This window comes from Rhinatrema bivittatum, chromosome 3, assembly GCF_901001135.1.
Source record: "Rhinatrema bivittatum chromosome 3, aRhiBiv1.1, whole genome shotgun sequence".
NCBI classification, from domain to species: domain Eukaryota; kingdom Metazoa; phylum Chordata; class Amphibia; order Gymnophiona; family Rhinatrematidae; genus Rhinatrema; species Rhinatrema bivittatum.
The window spans coordinates 356,011,814-356,033,300 of NC_042617.1; the positions used below are offsets into that span (position 1 = coordinate 356,011,814).

Sequence of the window (21,487 nt, forward strand, 5' to 3'; positions counted from 1 at the left end):
CGGGCACACCAGATGCTACATCTGCCTCGGACTGGATCACGACCAGGCGACCTGCAGGGACTGCGGACCTATTTCCCCCCCCCCCCCCCCCCCGAGCCCAGCGACAGAGGGCTGCCAAGATCGCCAAATTTCGTGAAGCGGCATCAAGATCATTTGCTCCTTCTGAAGATGCACCTCTGTCCTCCCCGGGACCCACCCGGGCCTCCAAAGAGTCGACGCATTGCCGAGCCTCCTCGGTAGGGCCTCCTGGTTTGTCCGGGCTGGTGCCGAAGCAAGCTCCAATGGCGCTAACACAGGAGGCGCATCGACGGCACCAAAGATGCCATCTGCGTCGAGTACCGTTGGGTCCCCAATGCATGTCCGACACGGGGAGCCAACCGCATGCTTCAGGATCAAAGCATAAGACATCAACGATACATCGAAGCAAATCAGCGCCAACGCCCTCGACGCACACTGTCACAGAGACGCCCAAGAAGCACTCATCAGAGCACAAACAGCCCAGGGAACCTTCCCCACTCCTAGTAGTGGACTCAGGTGTGGCGCCTTCTCTAGCCGCCTCGCATAGTTCCTCGGCCTCATCCAGGGTCTATTCTGGCCTGTCCACTGCCTCACAACAAGAAAAAATAAGGCCTCCAGAACCTTTGCATAAGAAGCACAAGTGGCCTCCTGCGGACCCTCTCTCACCTAGAGGTCTAGACATGGAAATCCTGTTGGCTGCAGTACCTCCCAGCGCTGCTGCCAGAGAACCTAGGCCGCTACCCAGCAATGCTCAAAGACAGCCTATGCCGAGCCCTCAGGACACCTTGGCCTCTTAGGCAATGTCTCAGATTTCCCTTATACTCACTCAGTTCCTTACCACCAAGGGAAGCGTCCAGCCGAAATACCTCTAGTAGCCCCTCCATCGCCGCAAGACAGCCTCAGTCCAGATCCTTCTCCCGGCCAACCTCTACCAACTTCTCCTCCTGGGGATGTTTTCCCCCGCAGCCTTCCACTTCACCAGGATCCTCTACGGGGTACTCCTGATCCGGCAGAGAAACAACCGGAGCCGATCTCTCCACCGGAGGACTTATATTCTAAGTTTGTGGAGAAAGTGAGGCAAAGAATTCCATAACAGGAGGCTCTGGTAACTAAAAGATCCCCATCTAGTAACATAGTAATGACAGCAGAAAAAGATCAAATAGGCCATCCAGTCTGCTTAGCAATATTCTTATGGTCGTGACTGCTGTTCCGTGCAAGTTACCCCCATATATTCGTTAAGGGTAGTAGCTGCCACTTCGTGCGGGTTACCCCCACTTAAAGGTAGTAATATTTACAATCAGAACAATGCAACTGTTTACCCCATAACAAAATTACAGATAGCAACATTTTTACAGGGTAAGCAGCTGCTTGAACGTGCTTTGCTTTTGGACTTGGCTGTAGAAACAGTCCTGTGCTTTTTCCCTAATGTCTGCATATCAGTACCCCAGACCGTAAAAGTCAGGGCCCAGTGTTGTCTGGCATCTGAATCCAGTTCTCCTTTTCCCTCCACTGAAGCGGAGAGCGATGTTGCAATTTTGTCAAAAGCATCAAGGATAATTGGTTAAGGGTAGTAATCCCCATGCCTTCTGTTAAAGGTAGTACCCGCCATTCTGTGCTGGTTACTCCCATGCACTCTATTCTTCATTTCCAACTTCTAGTCTTTAGGGATCTGCAGTATTTATCCCATGCTCTTCTGAATTCGTATACCATTTTTGTCCTTGCCACCTCTTCCGGAAGGGCATCCCAGGCATCCACCATGAAGAAATATTTCTGATGTTTGTTCTGAGTCATGAGATGAAACTCTAGAAAGAATGACCTCTAGTTCTACAGTTTTCTTTCCAACAGAAAAGGTTAGACATTTGTGCATCATTAAAAATTTTCAGATATCTGTAGGTCTGTATCATATTTCTCCTGAATCTCCTTTTTTCCAGGGTTTACATATTTAGATCTTTCAGCCTCTCCTCATAAGTCTTTCGATACAGACCCCACACTATTTTGGTCACCCTTCTCTGGATCGCCTCCATCCTGTCTGTATCCTTTTTGAAATTGGGGCTCCAGAACTGAACACAGTTCTCTAGATGAGGCCTCACCAAGGACCTGTACAAGGGCATTATCACCTCCTTTTTCTTACTGGTTATTCCTCTCTCTATGCAGCCCAGCATCCTTCTGGTTTTAGCTACCATCTTGTCACATTGATTCACTGCCTTCAGATTACCAAAACAATATCTCCCAGTCCATGCATATTAGTCTTCCTTCTCCCATCACATACAGCTCTTTTGGATTACTGCACCCTAGATGTATAACACTGCACATCTTTGCTGCCAAATCTTCAATCACTCTTCAAGCATTCTTAAATCATTTCTTTCTGTTCCTTCAGGCATGTTCTTCTGTTGCAGATCTTAGTATCATCCACAAATGGGCAAACTTTACCTTCAATCCGTGCTGCAGTGTCACTCACAAAAATATTGAACAGAACCAGTCCCAAAACCAATCCTTGTGGCACTCTGCTTAACAATGTTCTCTCTTCAGAGTAGGTTCCATTTACCATTATATGTTGCCTCCTGTCAGGCAAACAGTTTGTAATCCACTCTACTACCTTAGTGCCCACTTCCAAGATTCTCATTTTGTTTATGAATCTCCTATGCAAGACCATATCAAGAGCCTTGCTGAAATCCAAGTAAATTACATAGATTGCTCTTTTTTTGATCCAATTCTTCATTAATTTCCCTCCACCGAGGTGAAGCTAACCAATATGTAGTTTCCAACCTCCTCTCTGCTACTACGCTGCTCTTGTCCAATCTTGCGGCAATACTCCCATTTCCAGGGATCTATTGAACAGGTCTTTCAGTGCATCCACCAGCACATCTCTGACCTCCCTTAGTGTCCTGGGATGTTCCTTATCTGGCCCCATGGCCTTGTCCACTTTCAATTTTCCTTGCTATTTCCATACATTATCTTCTGTAAATGGAGTTGCATCTGTCCCACTCCCATCTATTGTCTTGTCAGCCAGTAGTGGTCCTCCTCCAGGGTCTTCTTTAGTGACCACCAAACTGAAGTATGTGTTTAATAGTTCTGCCATTTCTCTATCAGTTTTACCAGGTATTTTTCCCTGTGTTCTTCTTTTTGGGATCCTTTATACTTTTTGAACACTGTTCTTTTTGCCTTTATTTTTTTTAGCCATCTCCTTTGAGAACCAGATTGGTTTCTTTTTTCTCTTACTTTTGTGTACTTTTCTAGCATATAGATTTTTTGCTTTTGTAATAGTTCCTTTTAATTTGGCCCACTTTTGTTCCACCTTACCCATTTTATCCCAGTCTTTTAGTTCTTCCTCCAGGTACATCCCCATTTTGACTAAGTCCTTATTTTTGAAATTCAAAACGTGGGTTTTGGTGTGACGTCTCTGTATCCTATTTGCGATGATCACTAGTGCTCAGGTGATCATTAGGGACTATTTCCATTACTGAGCACTCGGTCACGTATCGTACCGTTCCTTGTGGGTTCCATGACCAGTTGTTTGAGAAGAGCTCCTTGAAGGGCATTCCCTATCTCTCTATGTCTTGTAGATTCCGCAGAAGGGATACTCTAGTGCACATCTGGCAGATTAAAATCTCCTGTGAGCAACACTTTTCACTTGTTTCTCACCTTTTGGATTGTCTTCGATCAGATCTCTGTCCAGTTCTTCTGTTTGCGTCAGAGGCCTATAGACCACAACAGTAAAAATGGAAACATTTTCTTTTTTAGGTCGGTCCATAATGCTTCTTCCCTGTCCCACACCCCTTGCAATTCCATTACTTGGATATTGTTTTTGACATAAAGATCTACGTCTCCCCCTTTTATGTCCTCTCTGTCCTTCCTTAAGTTATAGCCCGGGATGGCCATATCCCAATCATAGGAATCTGTGAACCAGGTTTCTCTAACAGCAACAATGTCCAAGTCTGCCTCCACCATTAGGGCCTGCAGGTCTGGGATTTTATTGCCTGGAAAACCAGCTTTTGTGGTCATAGTTTTCCAATTTTTCTCCCTTGGTTTGCTGCTCTTTCTAGCCAACTTTTCTGATTTATTTTTTTTTTTTTAACCTGATTATTTTCTCCTCCCACTGTCTGTATTGCTTGGGGGTGACCTACCAATTTCATTGACCACCTCCTGTCAACCCCGCCCTCTAGTTTTAAAGACTTATAATGTATGATCTGAATTTCTCACTTTGCATCCTCTTTCCTGCCACAGACAAATATAGATAATCACATGAGGGTACAAATGGTGGATTCTAATATATCTACTATACTAAACACTGAAGGAATCCCTCTTGCTGAAATGCAAGATTTAAACAATTTTTAGTATACTGAATATTACAAAAACTCTTTATTAAAATATGGATAGAAAAAATGTATTCAAGTCAACAAACTATTAAGTGCATAAAGGTGCAAAGTGCAATAACAAATGTAATACCTAATACAGAATGGATACTGACTAATTACATCAACATATATCACAAGGTATCATACATATGTAATAAATCACAATACTAGCACTAACTTATCTGAGCCTGCTCTACACAACCAAACAGGTATACTATATTACACATAAGTTGTCATCACTTATTAGATTAAAAATATTTTAAAACAGTATAAATTATCCAAAAAATTATATAGAAAAATTAATTAAATTCCCACTTCATAACAATTGTCCCTACAAAGTAGGATCCTGTTTGTTTCTTCTGCACTAGGCTTCTTCAGGAGGTGTATGAAAAATTCTTTTAACACCCATATACGATGTATCGCGTGTTGGAGCTCAGTCTTGTGAATACTCATCCTACTCTATTCCAATGTTTCAATTCCCCGTCCTTCACACTATGACTTTCCTGCCGGCATGGCCTTAAATTATCAACTCACATCCTCTAGATGAGTATCTACAAATGGTAAAACCAAGATTTAATAAAAGATTTTACTCAAACCTCATAACCACATATATTTCATTCAGTCTTAATAAAAGAATTTTTGCCTCTCCTCACTACACAACTGCAAACCAACCAACTAAACTTAACGGTATAACTTCAAACGGACAGCGGTTCAGGACTAACATGGGGAATACCGATCGTTCATGCTCGCATCGCAGTTGTCTCCAACAAGATCAACCCGAGTCATCTACAATCATATAAAAGATTATATACTAAATCTTCGAATACTCATATAGTAAAACTAAAATGAACACCGTAAGTGAAAGAGAAAACTTGCCTTTTTATATCTTGTACGTTTAAATCTCATTGTATGCTCACCTGCACTGCTGTGGGAGCCAGAAAACGCCGCAGCTGCGCATAAGAATTTCCTCTGTCCTATATATGTCCCCCAATCAGAAAGTTTCTCCATAGAATCAATCGAAACAACCACTCTACATGATGTTAATTAACAGAAGAGGAAAACTGCTCACCTCTGATGATCTTTTATTAAAGACTGTCATTCAGTTTCACGATTTAACCCTTTGGGGCAAAATGTGTGCCAATCAGAAATAAAGCGCTGCTCATAATATATTATCCCTTTTTTTTTTTAATGTCTATTCCCTGTCTATTTAATATCTGGTGAACCACAAAAACGTTAACATCCTGTTCTGAACGGTACATCTTAGTTCAATGCCCTACTAGCGGTGCCCGTTCCTTATTGGTCCGAATTGGATGGAGATGCACGCAGCCATTTTAGCTAAATATTGTTGTGTCAAGGATTCCTAGGGGATTGAGAATTAATAAAGAACCATTGCTTTTTGCAAATAAAGAGGATTTTGTATTTAAGTGGAATGCCATTCTCTACATCTATTGTGTTGACACTTAGCTTTTTTTCAGATTTGAGAGCCAAATCTTTCTGCAAGTGAAAGGTATACCAATGGGGTCTCCTCTAGCCCCAGCTCTAGCTTGTCTTTATGTGTGGCAGTTTAAGGAGAAATATATTTACACCTCTAAATTCGCAGACCATATTGCAATGTGGAAATGTTTTATAGACGACATGTTTGTCATATGGTCTGGGTCATAAATGTTGAAAGAGTTCATTTTATAGTTCAACACTTTAGATCGTAATCTCAAATTTGAGTTCACATACAACAACATTATTTTCTTGGATGTAGTTATTAATAAATCTAAATACCAACTTAATACTATAATTTATAGGAAAGAAACAGACAAAATACTATTTTCCATGCAGAGAGTTTTCATCCACGCCACCTAAAAGATAATATTCCTGTGGCACAGTTTCTATGTTTAAGGAGGTTATGTACATCGGTAGAAGAATATAAAAAGCAATCTCTTAACACTGTCATCAAGATTCTTTGAACGGGGATACTCTCATAAGATTGTAAGCAAAGCTTATAAAAGGCCATTGATGCCGACTGCAAAAATTTGTTGATTTCTGGTAACAAAACTAAATTAAGCTGGTTAGTTTGGTCTATCCCTTTTTCAAATTATGTAAGAACATAAGAACATGCCATACTGCGTCAGGCCAAGGGTCTATCAAGCCCAGCATGCTGTTTCCAACAATGGCCAATCCAGGCCATAAGAACCTGGCAAGTACCCAAAAACTAAGTCTATCCCATGCTATTGATGCTAGTAATAGCAGTGACTATTTTCTAAGACAATTTAATTAATAGCAGGTAATGGACTTCTCCAAGAACTTATCCAATTCTTTTTTTAAACCCAGCTACACTAAATGCACTAACTACATCCCCTGGCAACAAATTCCAGAGTTTGTGTTGAGTGAAAAATGACTTTCTCCAATTAGTTTTAAATGTGCCACATGCTAACTTCATGGAGTGCCCCCCCTAGTCCTTCTATTATCCGAAAGAGTAAATAACCGATTCACATTTTCCCATTCTAGACCTCTCATGAACAGCAATAAAGGGTACTGACATGCAGACATAAGAGAAAAAGCACAGAATGGCTTCTATGAACAAGTCCCAAAGCAAAGAACATCAAACAGCAATGTCTGAATTATCAAGGAGGCTCCTCACCCAGTAAAAAGTTGCTAGCAGTAATTTATAGGTTTGATAGTTGCTCGATTTTAATTGATTGTAAATATTACACCCAAGCCTTACAATAAGGGTAGTAACTGCACACATCTGCAGATACTACCATAAGAAACTTGCTGGGTAGACTGGATAGGCCATCTGGTCCTTTTCTGCTGTCGTTACTGTGTAAATTATTGGCTAACTTAAAATAAAATTCAACCTCATTACTTAACTGCAGTTTAAACCTTAACATGGATGACATTTGCAAGCCAGCAGAGAGAGAGAGCGAGCTGAGGAAGATGCATCAGAATTGGAAGTTTGTTCTAGTACTTTACATCTATTGAAGATGAGAGTAATTGAAGAGGGAGAGCTAGTAAGGAACAGGTTGCAGTAAGTGAGGCAAGATAGGCTATCATAGGGTCAGGTTTTGGTTCCAAGGGCAGAGGGAAGTGTTTGTTTTTGACTTATGGAGGCAAAAGCGGCAGAATTGTTCAAGGGATTTGAATGTAGGCGGAAAAGCAGAGGAAAGAGTCAGATATGACAATCTGACTGAGTTCAAGGACCACAGCGAAGGAAGGCAAAGGGTGTAGAATTGGGTAGGGGTAGTAAGAAGAAAGACGAGATGCTTCTTTGACACCTAAAGTTTGATCTGAAAGAAATGTTGGCTTAGCATTCAGTTGGCTTAGCATTCAGTCACCCATACTTTGGCAGAAGGAAAGGCTGAAAGCAGAATTTGAGGGACAAGAGTTGTCGAAACACATTTGGATAAGAAAAGGCACATTGAATATTTCGATGAGTAGTTTCATTGAAGTGATTGGTGCAAATGTCATATTTCAGAGAGGATGAGAAGGAAATGAAGACATGGGTACAAGTGTGCATCATGTTTAAGAGCTGAATGAGGAAAGGTAACTGAGGTGTAGCAGGAAAGAAAAGGAGGAGTTAAAGATGGGATTGAGGGAGCGGGATTTAAGTATGAAGCTGAGGAGACCATGTTTGAAAATGAAATGAAAGACAGTTTCCGTATACCCACAAGTACATTAATCAGACTTTGGAAATTAGGATGGTTTATTTAGCATGCATCGTCTTATTGACACACGCAGTTAGAGAGGGGAAAATGACTGACTAAGGGTCTTCTTATATGCTAAGCATTTTTCTCTTTACATACAAAATAGGTAAATCCCCTTAGTACATCTGGCCTTAGTCTTTGTTCCTGATTTTTATTTCTAGGTACTCGACCACCACTGATCAAAAATTTACCTAAACCTATTGAGAGCTTAATGACCCGCTGCTGGCTGAAGGACCCGTCACAGCGACCCTCCATGGAGGAAATCGTCAAGATAATGACCCATTTAATGCGGGTAGGTTGTTCTTGTTTGTTTTCATTTGGTTAGTTAGTATTTTGTTAAAAGAATTGGCCTTCTGTAAGGCCTTGTGATCCCTGCAAGACCTGCTTTACAAGCTGGCCCCATGGCATGAGTGTAGCGTGGCAGACTTGCATTTGAGTCTTTTGCCCTACAGAGCTGGCAAGGTTCGAGGGTGATCTTGAGAATGGAGGGGGGAGGCAGTTACCACTACTTCAGCTAACTGTACTGGCCAGAGAGCCACTGAGGATTTGTCACTGAGGATTTGTCACTGAGGGAACTTCCTTCATGGGTCAGTGTCACCCAAACAAGAGAGGGCTTTATAAAAAAAATAGATTACCTTATGTATTGTACTATTTAGGAGCGCTTTTTGTATTAGTATGAGGCAGTTTGTCAGTATTGAATGTGCCTGCTTTTTGTGACAAAAGTATCTTGCTTTTCATCCAGTAAGACGGATGCTGGCGTCATGACCTGTAAAACACGGCACAGCACCAAGATATGGATACTTTTTCTGTTGCTTTTCGCTACGATATGTTCAACAGTAAGCTCTGGTTCTTTTTCCTGTAGTACTTTCCTGGATCTGATGAATCTCTGCAGTATCCTTGCCAGTATTCAGATGAAGGCCAAAGCAATTCTGCCACAAGCACAGGTAGGATACAGATGCATATTGCATTAACCCTGAAGTTCGCTGATTCTTAAGTACAAGCAAATGAGATGGGGGAAGGAGTGGCACGCTGACTGTTTAAAACACATACCAATAACTTAAAGCACATATGCCATAGAAATGTGTGAGCAAGCAGGGCTTATTTATTTTTAAACATAAGCCAAGCCATATAGTTAGTGAGATGTGGTTGTAATTGCCAGTGTCGCACACACTATAACAGAGGTTATATGTCATGGAGGTTGGCGCTCGCTGATTTTCAGGTGGGGTCACCACTATCTGGAAGTCAACTGGCCTGGCTGGTCATCAGCCCTTTGTCTCTGATCCTGCATCACTTTGCCACTTGTTCCTATTGAAGGTGCTGACGAGGGGTTTGTGGACTTCTGAGGGCAAGCAAAGGAAATGAGCTGAACGACATTGATTTTTGCATTTCCTGTCAGATGGTAGAAGTGTGCTGGTGCTGCTGTGCTTGAAAACAGCAGGATATTGCGAGATCAGATGGAGGAAGAGCACCTGGAAGGAAATAGATGGGAGGGAAAACTGTGAACCAGGGAAAAGTCATACTGATGAGAAAAAGCGGCAGAAAAAAAATAGAAAAGTGAGACATTTGAGAGAGTGGAGGAAAGAGAGATGAGACGGGCATCGGGCAGTATTGCTGAGAGAGAGCGGAATCTAAATGTTATAAATAAATGCAGAATGGGGATGTTTTTATGTAACCCACCTCCAGCTTTGAAGTGCATGGGATATACGTGATTTAGAATAAATACAAATAAATTAAAAGAGATGAGGGAGTTGGAGGGGCTGAAGGGGAAAAAAAAGAGATAAGGTTAGAAAGCGCAGAGGATAGAAAGGACCATGGGTTAAGGGTTTGTGGGGAGGGATGGGAGGAAGGAAAGGGATGAGGAGAGCTGCGGGCTGGAGGGGAAAATAGTTTTCTCCGAGTGTGATGTAGTGACATGCAGTTTCTGTTTTTCTTGATTGTTTTAAAGGCTCATTCATAGACATCACTTCCACCAACACAAGCAACAAGAGCGACATTAACGTTGAACTGGGGGATTACCAGCCAAATGCCACAAACGACACCATCAAACGACTAGAGTCCAAGCTGACGCAACACATCAAAAACCAACCCAAGCAGCCGGTAAGCGTGCTGTCACCAGCATGGCTTTTCCTTCTCTTCGCGCATGTGCTTCGTCTCCTGTGTGATGAAAATCTCCTGTGTGAGCTTTCAGGCTGTCCGCGTGTCCTGCCTATTCGGTTTACTGGTGAAAGCCACTGGTGTACATGTTCAGTCGCTGCACATGCAAAGTGGACTTGGAAGCTCAGGATGTGTTCCTTCTGTTGTGGGTCACCAAGCAGTGTGATTTTTTAACTCTCTCTCATGCCAGGAGGCATCCTGGGTGCTAGGTCAGCATGGGGCATGCACAGTGTTCACGGTATGATTTCATGAGCACATGAAAAGGACATTTTAGCCAAAGGACTGAGCAAATAGGGTGTGGAAATCGCAAAGCAGCTACACGCAGCACAAAGGACTTCCCTCACCGTCAGGATCACCTCGAAGACTTCAGTAACCTGATAGGGTAGCAGCTGCTTCTCTGGCAAGAGGCCCATTATTCCTGAATCAGAAGAATGTCTGGAAGACGTAGAAACCATTCTCAGCCACCCCCCCACATGGACATCGTTTGCCTATTCACTAGCACAGACCAAACAGTGTCCCATTGTTGTCTATGTGGGCATTATTTCTAGGCAGATATTTGCCATGTTCTAACCAGTGCAATAGTCAGAGAAGTTTACAGATGTGTGCTGAATATTTTGTAGGCCCAGGCAAACTTTACAGCCTTGCTTTCATGCGGAGCTTGCTGCACATCTCCCATTTCCTATGTCACTTTTGACTGATGTAGTGTGGGAAAAACGGTCTCAACTTTTGCGAGTACTCAAACTGTAAATCTCAGCCTCCTGCCTCCACCCTCCACCAGTACTCACACCTGCAGGATGCCCTTTGTTTACCCCCAGGTAGTGCCGTGCTACCTCCATCATCTTTTCAGTGTGATTCTTCACAGCTGTTTAAATCCAAATTCTGATGCATTTGCAAACCAGCCCACCCTTCCCTCATATATCGTGTGCATCGATCCCATGATACAATTAGATACTTTTTATATAAGTAAGGAAACTTTTCGTTTTCCAGATTTCTAGTGATCTGATCATCCCAGACAAAACATGTTTGTCTGCAGTGCCCCCTCCATCCTCACCAAATGGTGGCTGTCTGTGTAGGTAAACTGCAGAAGAATGGAGGGGAACTTCATGAAAACATCAGAAACTTGTCACACGCTCTTGTTGCAGAAGGCTCTTAGTTTTTTCTCTTCCAAAATCGAGAGGAATTTTGACTTTGTTGGAAAGATGGGGGTGGTTTGATTTTAAACCCATTCTTTGTGTACAACGTTGACTGCTGAGTAGTTGTTACACTGAAGCAGCAGTTATCACTTCCTGAGAAAAATATGGTGTGGCATTGTCATCTAGGTACTTCCTCTGGCGAAAGAGGGGTTTTGTATGCTTTGTAGTTTATTGTTCTGCCCTGTGACACTTTTCCCCAGAGAGCTCATTTCCTCTGTGCTGGCCTGCAGGTGTTTTTTGACCTCTGCACTGTAGTTCAAGCAGAGGCTTTGGATGCTCCTTTGACTGAAGGTGGCTTGATCAGCATACACATCCCAGCAGCCCTGAGTACATATAACACTGAAACATCCTGCACTGCCAATGGCCAGAAAGCTCCCTGTTAATACTGTGTGCCCTGATTGGCCCTGGAGACGGAGAACTCTCCCTGAAGATTCTGCAATTCTCCAGTCTTGGCTGGGAGTACAGAGGGAGCAGATCTCTGTGCTGAGGCCCTGTTCAGCATTTGTGGGCAGCCTTTTTACCCAGGCACTATTGAGTAATGAAAAGTGTTTAGCTAGTTTCTTCTGTTTAATCCTTGTTGTTTTACCTGTTTCTGTTTGCAATTTAAATTTTTTATCCGTTCATTGTTCCCACTTTTTCTTAATAAACTTATTAGTTTGTTAGGTCTGCCTGTTTTGTACTGACTAATGATCCTGATATTGTGTGTTTTTTGTCTGTGGATGTTTTTCTAGGAACTGTGAGACCCTTGTGTTGTGTGGGGTCCCAGTGGCCCTAGAAACCACCAGGGGAAAGGTTGCGGGCAGGAAACTTCCCCAGAGGCAAGCAGGAACCCGAGATGGTGGGTGGTTGCCAGTGTTTAGGAGCATGGTGGGGACATCCTTTCAGGTAGAGGAGCAGATGCGCTGGGGAGGGAGAGGGGTTGGAAACCCCTAGGTCTGTCTGGATCCTTGACCCACTGAGGTGGTAGATAACTGGTGGGGCCAGTTCCCTCTTCTCCCTCCCACAGGTGGACATCTGGAGCCTGCAGCCACTCGGGGAAGTTTTGTTTTCGTATAAAGTTTTATATATAAAAGGCCTCTCAGTTTTTATTTTGTTTGTAGTGCCGGTCGGGTGCATTAGCTGGGCTTTGCAGTGTGCCACTTCGGGGACATCGCGCACGGTTGAGGCTAGTTCTTGCAGAGTTTTTTGCAGGCAGGCTGGTGCAGCAGTAAAAAAAAAAAAAAAAGAGAGCCATGCCGCAATGCGGGCGGTGTGTAGCAGGTGGAGAGACACGCACGCAACTTTTCTCTTATTGGCACCTGCTCCCACAGCATCTCCGGGGGAGAAGGCAGCTCGGGAAACACGAAAAAAGGCTCGATAGGCAGTGAAACTCCTTGGGAAGTGCGAGGGGAGCCAAGCAGCCTGACGAATTTTTCCCGATTTCAGTGGGAACGGCAGCCATTTTATCCTCTTTTGCTGCCACAACTGAAAGGGCCTGCAAGGAGACGCTGCCCTGCCCTCACCGCTATCACCTGCAGATCGAAGACCCTCAGAGCCCTGGGGGTCCTGGGATCCTTTACTTGGGGAAGAGGAGGAAGACCACCTGGAGCAGGATCCAGAAGACCCAGGGGATTTTTTCCCTGGATTTTGTTGTTCTTATGCACAAGACATTTTTGGCTAGAAGAGCGACTGAATGTCACTTTTACAAGCCAGTGGACCTGCAGGAGCCAGTTCTGGCTAAGAGGCCTTAATTGACTCGATCTGGTGGGGCAACCAGAGTTTGGAGAGTGCTGGGGCAACAGTTGCATTTGGGGAATGCAGATGATACTTAGCTTGGAGAATGGTGATCCTCTGGCTGGAGATCCATCGGGCGTGGATCCTCTTTTGGGTATTAAAGAACTGCAGGCTGATTCAGACCATGAGGGAGTGAATCCGGTCATGGAGGGCTTAAGGGGACCAGCGAAGGCCTTCCCCTTTCACAAATCAGTGAAGAAATTAGTGCTTCGGGAGTGGGAGACTCCAGATACAGGTTTGAAGGTTGACAGAGCCATGGAGAAATTGTATCCATTGGCGGAAGACACTAGATCTGTTGCGGATGCCGAAGGTTGATGCTTCAGTTTCAGCGGTGACAAAGAACACAACGATTCCGGTGGCGAGATCGGTGGTGCTTAAAGATATTCAAGATAGGAAGTTGGAGGTACACCTCAAGAAGATATTTGACGTGTCGGCGTTAGGCATTCGCGCTGTTGTATGTAGTAGTTTTATGCTCCGGGCCAGTTTGCACTGGTTACAGCAATTGCAATCAGGACGCAGTCCGTGGAGGACATAAAGCAGGCCAAGAAGCTGGAAGTTGAGGAGGCCTACGGTGCGGATGCTTTGTATGATCTCATACACACTTCTTCTCTATCTATGATGTCTGCTGTCTCCGCTAGAAGGCTTCTTTGGTTGAGGAACTGATCTGCAGATGTTTGGTCTAAGTCTCAGCTGGGATTGCTTCCCTTTAAGGGGAAGCTTCTTTTTGGAGAGAGCTTAGATGTGCTTGTGAAGCATCTCGGAGAGACCAAAGAGCACAAGCTGCCAGAGGACAAGCCGAGGGTCAGGAGAGGTTTCTCTTTGGCACAGGCTTGTTTCTGGTCAAACCAGCATGCCAGGCAGTCTCGTCCTTCAGGAGGTCAGAGACGAGGTGCCGGGAGGCAGCAGTTTTGTAATGAGTCCTTCGAAACAGGAGACTGACCAGAAATGGTACCGGTCAGGGGGCATCCAGTTCTAAACCCACCCAATGAAGTGAGGCCGGCCCCTCTTCCATTCCAAGAATTAGAGGTCGGTTAACATGTTTTCTCGAGGACTGGGCCAATGTCACTTCGGATCAGTGGGTCCTAAGTATGATAGAGCACATTACACTTTAGAATTTGCATGCCTGTTAAAGGATTTGTGGTTCAAGATTTGTGGTTCAAGAAACAGTCAGTTGTCTACGTATGTTGGGGCCATAATCCAGTACCTGTCGAGAAGCAGGGAACAGGAAGGTATTCCATTTATTTTATGGACCCAAAGAATGACTGCGCCTTTCGTCCAATCCTGGATTTAAAGAAGGTCAATGTGGCGCACAAGGTTCCTCATTTTAGGATGGAAATGGTAAGGTCGGTGATCACTGTGGTATGCAAAGGAGAGTTTTTGGCTTCTCTGGATTTGACTGAGGCGTATCTTCATCCTCCAATTCACCCAGATCATCAAAGGTTTCTCAGGTTCATGATCCTCAAGGACCATTTTCAGTTTTGCGTCCTGCCTTTTGGATTGGCAACAGCACCAAGGACCTTTCCAAAAGTGATGGTCGTAGTGGCAGCAGCTCTTCGGCAGGAGGGTGTCCTGGTTCACCTGTATTTGGACAACTGGTTGATTCGAGCAAAGTCAGAGGACCTTTGTTATTGGGCAGTGCCAGTGGTGCTGCAGTGCTTACAGTGCCTGGGCTGTGTTGTGAATCTTCCCAAGAGCCTGCTGTTTCCATCTCAAGTTCTGGAATTCCTGGGAACACACTTCAACACCAGGCTTGGGAGAGCTTTTCTTACCGATGAGCAGATAGTAAAGGTCCAGGGGCAGATTTTCAGTTTGCTATGCAGTGCGGTTCCCAGGGTACGGGATTATCTGCAGGTTCTTGGGTCTATGGCTTCCACTTTGGAAATGGTCCCTTGGGCGTTTGCTCATATGCGGCCACTTCAGTCGGCCTTGCTCTCCAGGTGGAATCCTGTATCAGAACAATTTAATCTACAACTGCCTCTTACAGAAAGTGCCAGATCAAGTCTGCATTGGTGGCTGTGTCGGGACAATTTGAGCCACAGGGTAGCTTTGGAAGTCCAGAGTTGGATAGGGGTCACAACCAATGCCAGCTTCACCAGTTGGGGGCTGTGTGTCAAAATCAAGTGGCGCAGGGGCACTGGTCTCCAGAGAAGGCATCATGGTCCATCACCCATTTAGAGATGAGAGCAATGCATCTAGCATTGCAGGCCTTTTTTCCTCTTGTACAGGGCAGGCCAGTGAGAGTTTTGTCTGACAATGTGACAGTGGCTTACATCAACCGACAGGTTGGTACCAAGAGTCAGGCAGTGGTGGAAGAGGCCCAGGTGTTAGTGCACTGGGTGGAGTGACAACTGGAAGTGCTGGCCGCTTCCCACCTAGCGGGGATGGACAACGTGTAGACGGATTTCCTCAGTCGCCAGTAGATAGATCCTGGAGAGTGGGAGTTGTCAGAGAAAGCCATGCTCCTGATTTGTTGCAAGTGGGGAGTCCCTAGCATGGATCTGATGGCAACGTGGAAGAATGCCAAGGCTCCGCGGTTCTTCAGTTGAAGAAGGAAGCATGGAGCAGAAGTAGTCTATGCTTTAGTCCTCCCGTGGCCACAGGGGATTCTCCTGTATGTGTTCCCACTGTGGCCGCTGGTGGACAATTTCTCGCAAAGAATAGAAGTTCATCAGGGACAAGTAATTCTGGTGGCGCCGGAATGGCCTTCTCAGCCATTCGCGGATTTAATCAATCTCGCAGTAGACAGGCTGCTGTGTCTGGCTCATCTTCCCAACCTGCTGTGCCAAGGTCCCATATTTTTGGATCAGGCAGATTGCTGCTGACTCGCGGCTTGGCTTTTGAGAGGACACACTTGAGAGAAAAGGATTATCTGGAAGATGTTATTACCACTTTGTTACAAGCAAGAAAGAAGTCCACTTCCTTGGCATATGTGTGGGTGTGGAAGGTTTTCGAGGCTTGGTGCAGGGAGCACAGCGTGGATTCGACTCTAGCTTTGGTGGCCCACATTTTATCTTTTTTGCAGCAAGGTTTGGTGAAAGGTTTGGCTTTTAATTCCTTAAGGGTCCAGGTGGTGGCCTTGGGATGCCTTAGGTGCAAGAGGCACGGGATGTCTCTGGTGACGCATCCGGATGTGGTAAGTTTTCTGCGAGGGGTGAAGCATTTGCACCCTCCAGTGCAGAAAATGTGTACCCCGTGGAGCCTAAACTTGGTTCTTAAAGCGATGTGTGGGGCACCGTTTGAGCCGCTGCGTAGGGCGACTTTTAAAGTTATTACTAAAAAGGTCGTTTTTCTGGTGGCAGTTTGTTCGGCTAGAAGGATTTCGGAGCTACAAGCCCTCTCATGTAGTGACCCTTTCCTAAAGATTTCAGATTCGGGTGTCTCTTTGCATACGGTGCCTTCCTTTCTTCCGAAGGTTGTTTCGTTCTTTCACTTGACTCAGTCCATGGAGTTACCAGCCTTTCCAAATCTGGATAGGACAGTTCCTTTGGTTAAGGAGTTGAGGTGTTTGGATGTAAAGCGGGCACTGTTGCAGTATCTGAAGGTTACTAATTGCTTTAGAGTGTCCGATCATCTATTCATTCTCAAGAGTGGTGCGAAGAAGGGGCAGAAGGCCTTAAAAGCAACCATAGCACGGTGGTTGAAGAAGGCCATAGCTTCGGCATACATTTGCATGGGCCACTCAGTGCCTCAGGGTCTGAGAGCTCACTCGACTCTTACCTTACCTCACAATCATACATCCACCAAACACTGACACGCATCAATACCCTATAGCCACCCATTCATACATTATTAGATGGTCCAGACTGATGTGATAAATGTAATCAATAGGTTCTTATTTAGAAAGGGAAAATGTGCCATATAGATGTATGCAAACCATTAATACCAGGCAACGTGCAGATGGCAGGTTCCCTAATTTCCCCTCATACAACTACCATAGATTGATAATTAAACAAAAAATCACACACCATTGTTTGTAGAAAAAAACATTTCTATGTTCTTGGAACACAATAACAGCGTTACACATATCATATAAGAAAGCTACAGAAGTAGGCTTAACCTACCAAAAAAGTTTTTCGCAGAATCATATTATGAATGCTTGAAATCAGAGCATGGAGAAAGATTAAAGATTCAATTAATAAATGGATTACCTCCTCTTTATCTTGCACCAACTACAAAGCCCTCTCCGAGTAGCACCAAACTGATACCTTCCTCTTCCCTACACCAATCACTCAGACACAATGAATCTGTCCCTGTCCCTATGGTATCTTGTACCTAACCAGTTTATCTCGGCTCCATTATATGAATGCAGGCTACTCAACTTCAGCATTCAGACAATGAGTGGCTAAAGTTTGCCACTCAGATATATACCATTGCTCCCATTCCCTTAACAAGCGTGAAATATCCCCTCCTAAGGTGATGGTTGAACATTCTGACTTATATAGTTGTAAGAATAGTTCAAATGAAGCGGTTCCATTTCCTTCTGCTCGTTAGGAGGAGATGTTTGATAAGTTGCGTTGTGTTTGGAATACATTTTCCATCTTGGCTTGGGTACAGGTCAGTACTGACAGACTGCAGGTGGCACACCAGGTTAAGTGACAGTGTCAGTAAAACTTTATCTGGAAGGCAAAGCCCAGGAGTCTGGACTGATCTGTGGTACTACAGGAATGGAAATTAGCAGATAAAAAAAAGTTTTCCTATAATCATTATGACTTCCAAATACATAAAAATGCTTTCAGGTTGGGCTGTATGGATTTGGTTTTTTTTTTTTTATTTAAAGTTTATTGTACATATGATGTATGAAACAGAACAAATATTCGAAAATGAATACAGTAAATGTAACCATAAATACATGTCAAACTTTTGTAATTATTTATGCTAATGGAAACATTCAATAAATCTTATAACATCAGCTGTACGTCTCGTCACTGATCTAATCCCCCCCCCCGCTCCCCCACCCCCTCAACCCCCCCTTCCCCCCTTTCCCAGCACTATTCCTTTGTCATAGACCATGAATTTCATCTGCTAAGCAGATACCTGAAAAGCCACCTGTACTATTTTATTCTATGTTGATATTTGCCAATGTCTATATTTACGCCAAATTTGCAAGAATTTCCCATATGTCTTGTGTAAGAGCGCCGTAATTTCGGCCAGAGTGTATATTTTCTGTAAGTTCTCTTGTATACCCCTAAGTGTAGGAAGGTGCTCTGCCCTCCATAATTGTGCAACATGTAATCTAGCTGCGGTCAAGATGAAGGAGACCATTCGGTTGTCGTAACCACCCAAAGTCGGCACCTCTTGCCCCATGTATGGATTTGTTTTTGATGCTCAGAAGTGTGAGTTTGCAACTCTCGAACCGTCGTAATAAGTTTTGTAATGTGAGAAACTATTATCGCAGCAGGTGCAAGTCTTCCACAATCAAAAACCTAGAATATGGTGACAGAAAATGGTCACAAGGCCCATCTTGTCTACCTGTTTTCCCTTCTGTTTGATCTCCAGCTTCATTGTTGCTTCCCTCTAGCTGAGGATCCTGTGTCCCCAGCAGCTTTGCTGAGAGGCTGTTCTATGCATGCACCCTAAGCTTGAGAGTTTATGATGGGATATTAAGTAAAAGCACCCCTGTTTTTCTGTCAGAGAATCAGGTCTTCTCCCAGAACCTCTTCCAAGTTAGATCCTGCTTATACATATTTTGTAAAAGAAAATCAAATAAAATCCAATATGACCATTAATAATGTACATTTGGCGTTTTCTAAAGCGGTGTTTGCACTCTGTGAAGTGTGTGAACAAGAATACATTTGTACAATTAAACTGCATTTATTTATTTAAGTAAAAATATTTGATCCGCAGGTCCAAAATCCTTGTTCCCTAGGAGGTCCGAGATAACATCTATCATAAACAGAAATAAGGCAAGACATCATCAAATCCTTATAAGACTAAACAAATATTTTTTTAAAAGTAAAAACTTATAAGACAAAACTCTTCCTATTTAAAGGTCCCAAAAGCATTACTTAAAAAAGAGAGCTTTCAGTTTCTTCCTAAATAACAGATAATCCATTTCTAACCTCTGATCTTCCAGGAATGATTCCACAGGGAAGGTCCTGCAACCTGAAAGGCTCAGGCCCTTGTAAACTCAAAATCTCCTTGACTTAGAGGTGCCTGAAGGTCTTGGGTAGGAACAAGAATCTGGATTAAATCTTGCAAAGGTTCAGGGCCTTGATTATGAACTGCATGATGGACAATAGACAATATTTTGAATTTTACACACCAAGTAATAGGCAACCATTGTAGTTTTAAGTGCAGGAGTGATAGGAGTATGGTAAGGGATTTGAAGGATCAGCCTAACAGTCACATTCTGAATTATTTGCAGCACACGAAGCAAAGTGCCATGTGAACCAAAATATACTGTAGTCTAAACCTGGCAAAAACCAAGCCCTGAACAACCAATCCTAAGTCAGGAAAGGACAGCATAAGCCTCGATCTCTTCAAAGTCCTTAGTTTAAAAAAATGCAGTCCACTTATTTGCTTGTACCTGAGTGTTCATAGTAAGACTTTGATCAAACAAACTTCTCTTTATAATGGAAGAATATCATCTCCTAATTTAATCTGGTTAACCTGTGTATTTGTTACAGACCAGTTTATAACCATTGCTTCAGTCTTGGATAGGTTGGTTTAAGAATAATTCACTGAAACTGTCTCGGTAAATTGCAAGATTAAATCTACTAATTCAGCCCAGATCATGCCATCAGAAATATCAAAAGGAAAACACAGCTGTAAATCAACAGTGTATACTCTTAGCCCAACATTTATAGAAGAAGAGATGGCAAACCGCGAACAAAAATGTTAAATAAGATTGCCAACAGGGGGACACTTCGGAGCCTCATACTCTTGACACAAAGAGCTTAGACCCTACTTTTTACTTGCTGTGTACTGCCAGCCATGAATGAGCTAAACCAAGAAACCACCTGAGGTTTAATTCCTATCTCCTGCAGTCACTGAAAAAGCAAAAAAAGTGCTTAACAGCATTGAATGCTGATGAAAGATTGAGGAAAGCTGCTAACGCAGCTCATCTACAGTCTAGATGACTCATCCAAGAATCTAGCAAGGAGACTAAAATTGTCTCCAAGCTATGTTTTTTTTTTTTTTCTAAAACCAAACTAACACAGATGTAATACCTTATCTTCTAGATGTTCCTGCAGCTGTTGAAGAACAACAGCATATTCAATAAGCTTTCCTAAGAAAGGAATATTTGAAATAGGGGGGAAACTAGTTAGCTTATTAACATCAAGATTTTTTTTTCATGATAAAAGTGTTTTACAACTGATCTTTTAAAAAATAGAAGGGAAGCAACCCTCTTGAAAGGACTATTTCACCAAACCGGTGTAAAGATCAATCAGTAGGGCTTTAAATGAGGATGTAAGAGCAAGGATCCAAATCAAAGAGAGAATCTTTCAGAAAGATATTCCTAATCTGAGATGATGTCACAATATGAAAGGACTCCCACTGAACAGATATAATGGCCTCCGCCCTATAGCTTCCAATATTGGCCATCGATGACTGCCCAATAGCTTTAACTTTATTCTCAAAATAATCTGCCATGGTTTCACAATTCAGAGAAGTTACAGCCTGCTTCCTATCTGGACCTTGTATCAAACCTTTAACAGTCGCAAAAAGCTCTGGGCTGATTCAAGGATGCAGTTTCTTATTCATAAAAAAATGTTTCTTAGCAACATTAATAGCATTTCAGTAAGACCTCCTCTTTAATATATCCACCTCTCTAGTCTTGGCATTCTGAGTCTTTCGCCAGGTATGTTGTTTTTTTTTTTTTAATTTTGTTTTTATTGCATTTCAATCAGATTTACATTCTTAACAAATGTCATCCAGAAAAATATAGAAATGAAACATCCAAATCATTACATCATTAGGAAATATCCTTTTTTCAATTATTATAAGAATAATGGGGAGAACACAATTATTAAAGCAGGTTCAGGAAAAACGAAATCATAATAATTAGTAACGGCACTGTGACATGTACCAAATTACAATTTGACCAACCCTCTTAAAGTTATTTAGGAGTGGGAGTCTAAATACACCCGTAATTGCTCAGGCTCTGAAAAAATATATCTATTATTTTGATAGACCAAGATACAGGGAAATCTTAGATAGAATTTAGCTCCACTTGATGTTACTTCTGTCTTCATCATCAAAAAGGATTTCCTTTTCTCTTGCATATTCTTAATGATATCAGGAAATACCCTTATTTGTTGCCAACCCCCCCCCCCCCCCCCCCCCCCGCGGGGAAAGG

At 43.2% G+C, this 21,487-nt stretch overlaps 1 protein-coding gene across 3 annotated transcripts in view; it reads left to right on the forward strand.

Annotated features, from left to right (window-relative positions):
- MAP3K7 (mitogen-activated protein kinase kinase kinase 7) overlaps positions 1 to 21,487 on the forward strand; it is a 206,528-nt gene that overhangs the window by 88,986 nt on the left and 96,055 nt on the right. For all 3 annotated transcript variants that reach the window (XR_003855623.1, XM_029595409.1, XM_029595408.1), the window contains exons 8-10: positions 8,230 to 8,360; positions 8,931 to 9,012; positions 10,014 to 10,165. Coding sequence is in view for 2 of the 3 variants with exons in the window: in XM_029595409.1 (XP_029451269.1) it covers positions 8,230 to 8,360; positions 8,931 to 9,012; positions 10,014 to 10,165 (365 nt within the window). In the remaining variant the exon portion in view is untranslated. The remainder of the gene's footprint in view (positions 1 to 8,229; positions 8,361 to 8,930; positions 9,013 to 10,013; positions 10,166 to 21,487) is intronic.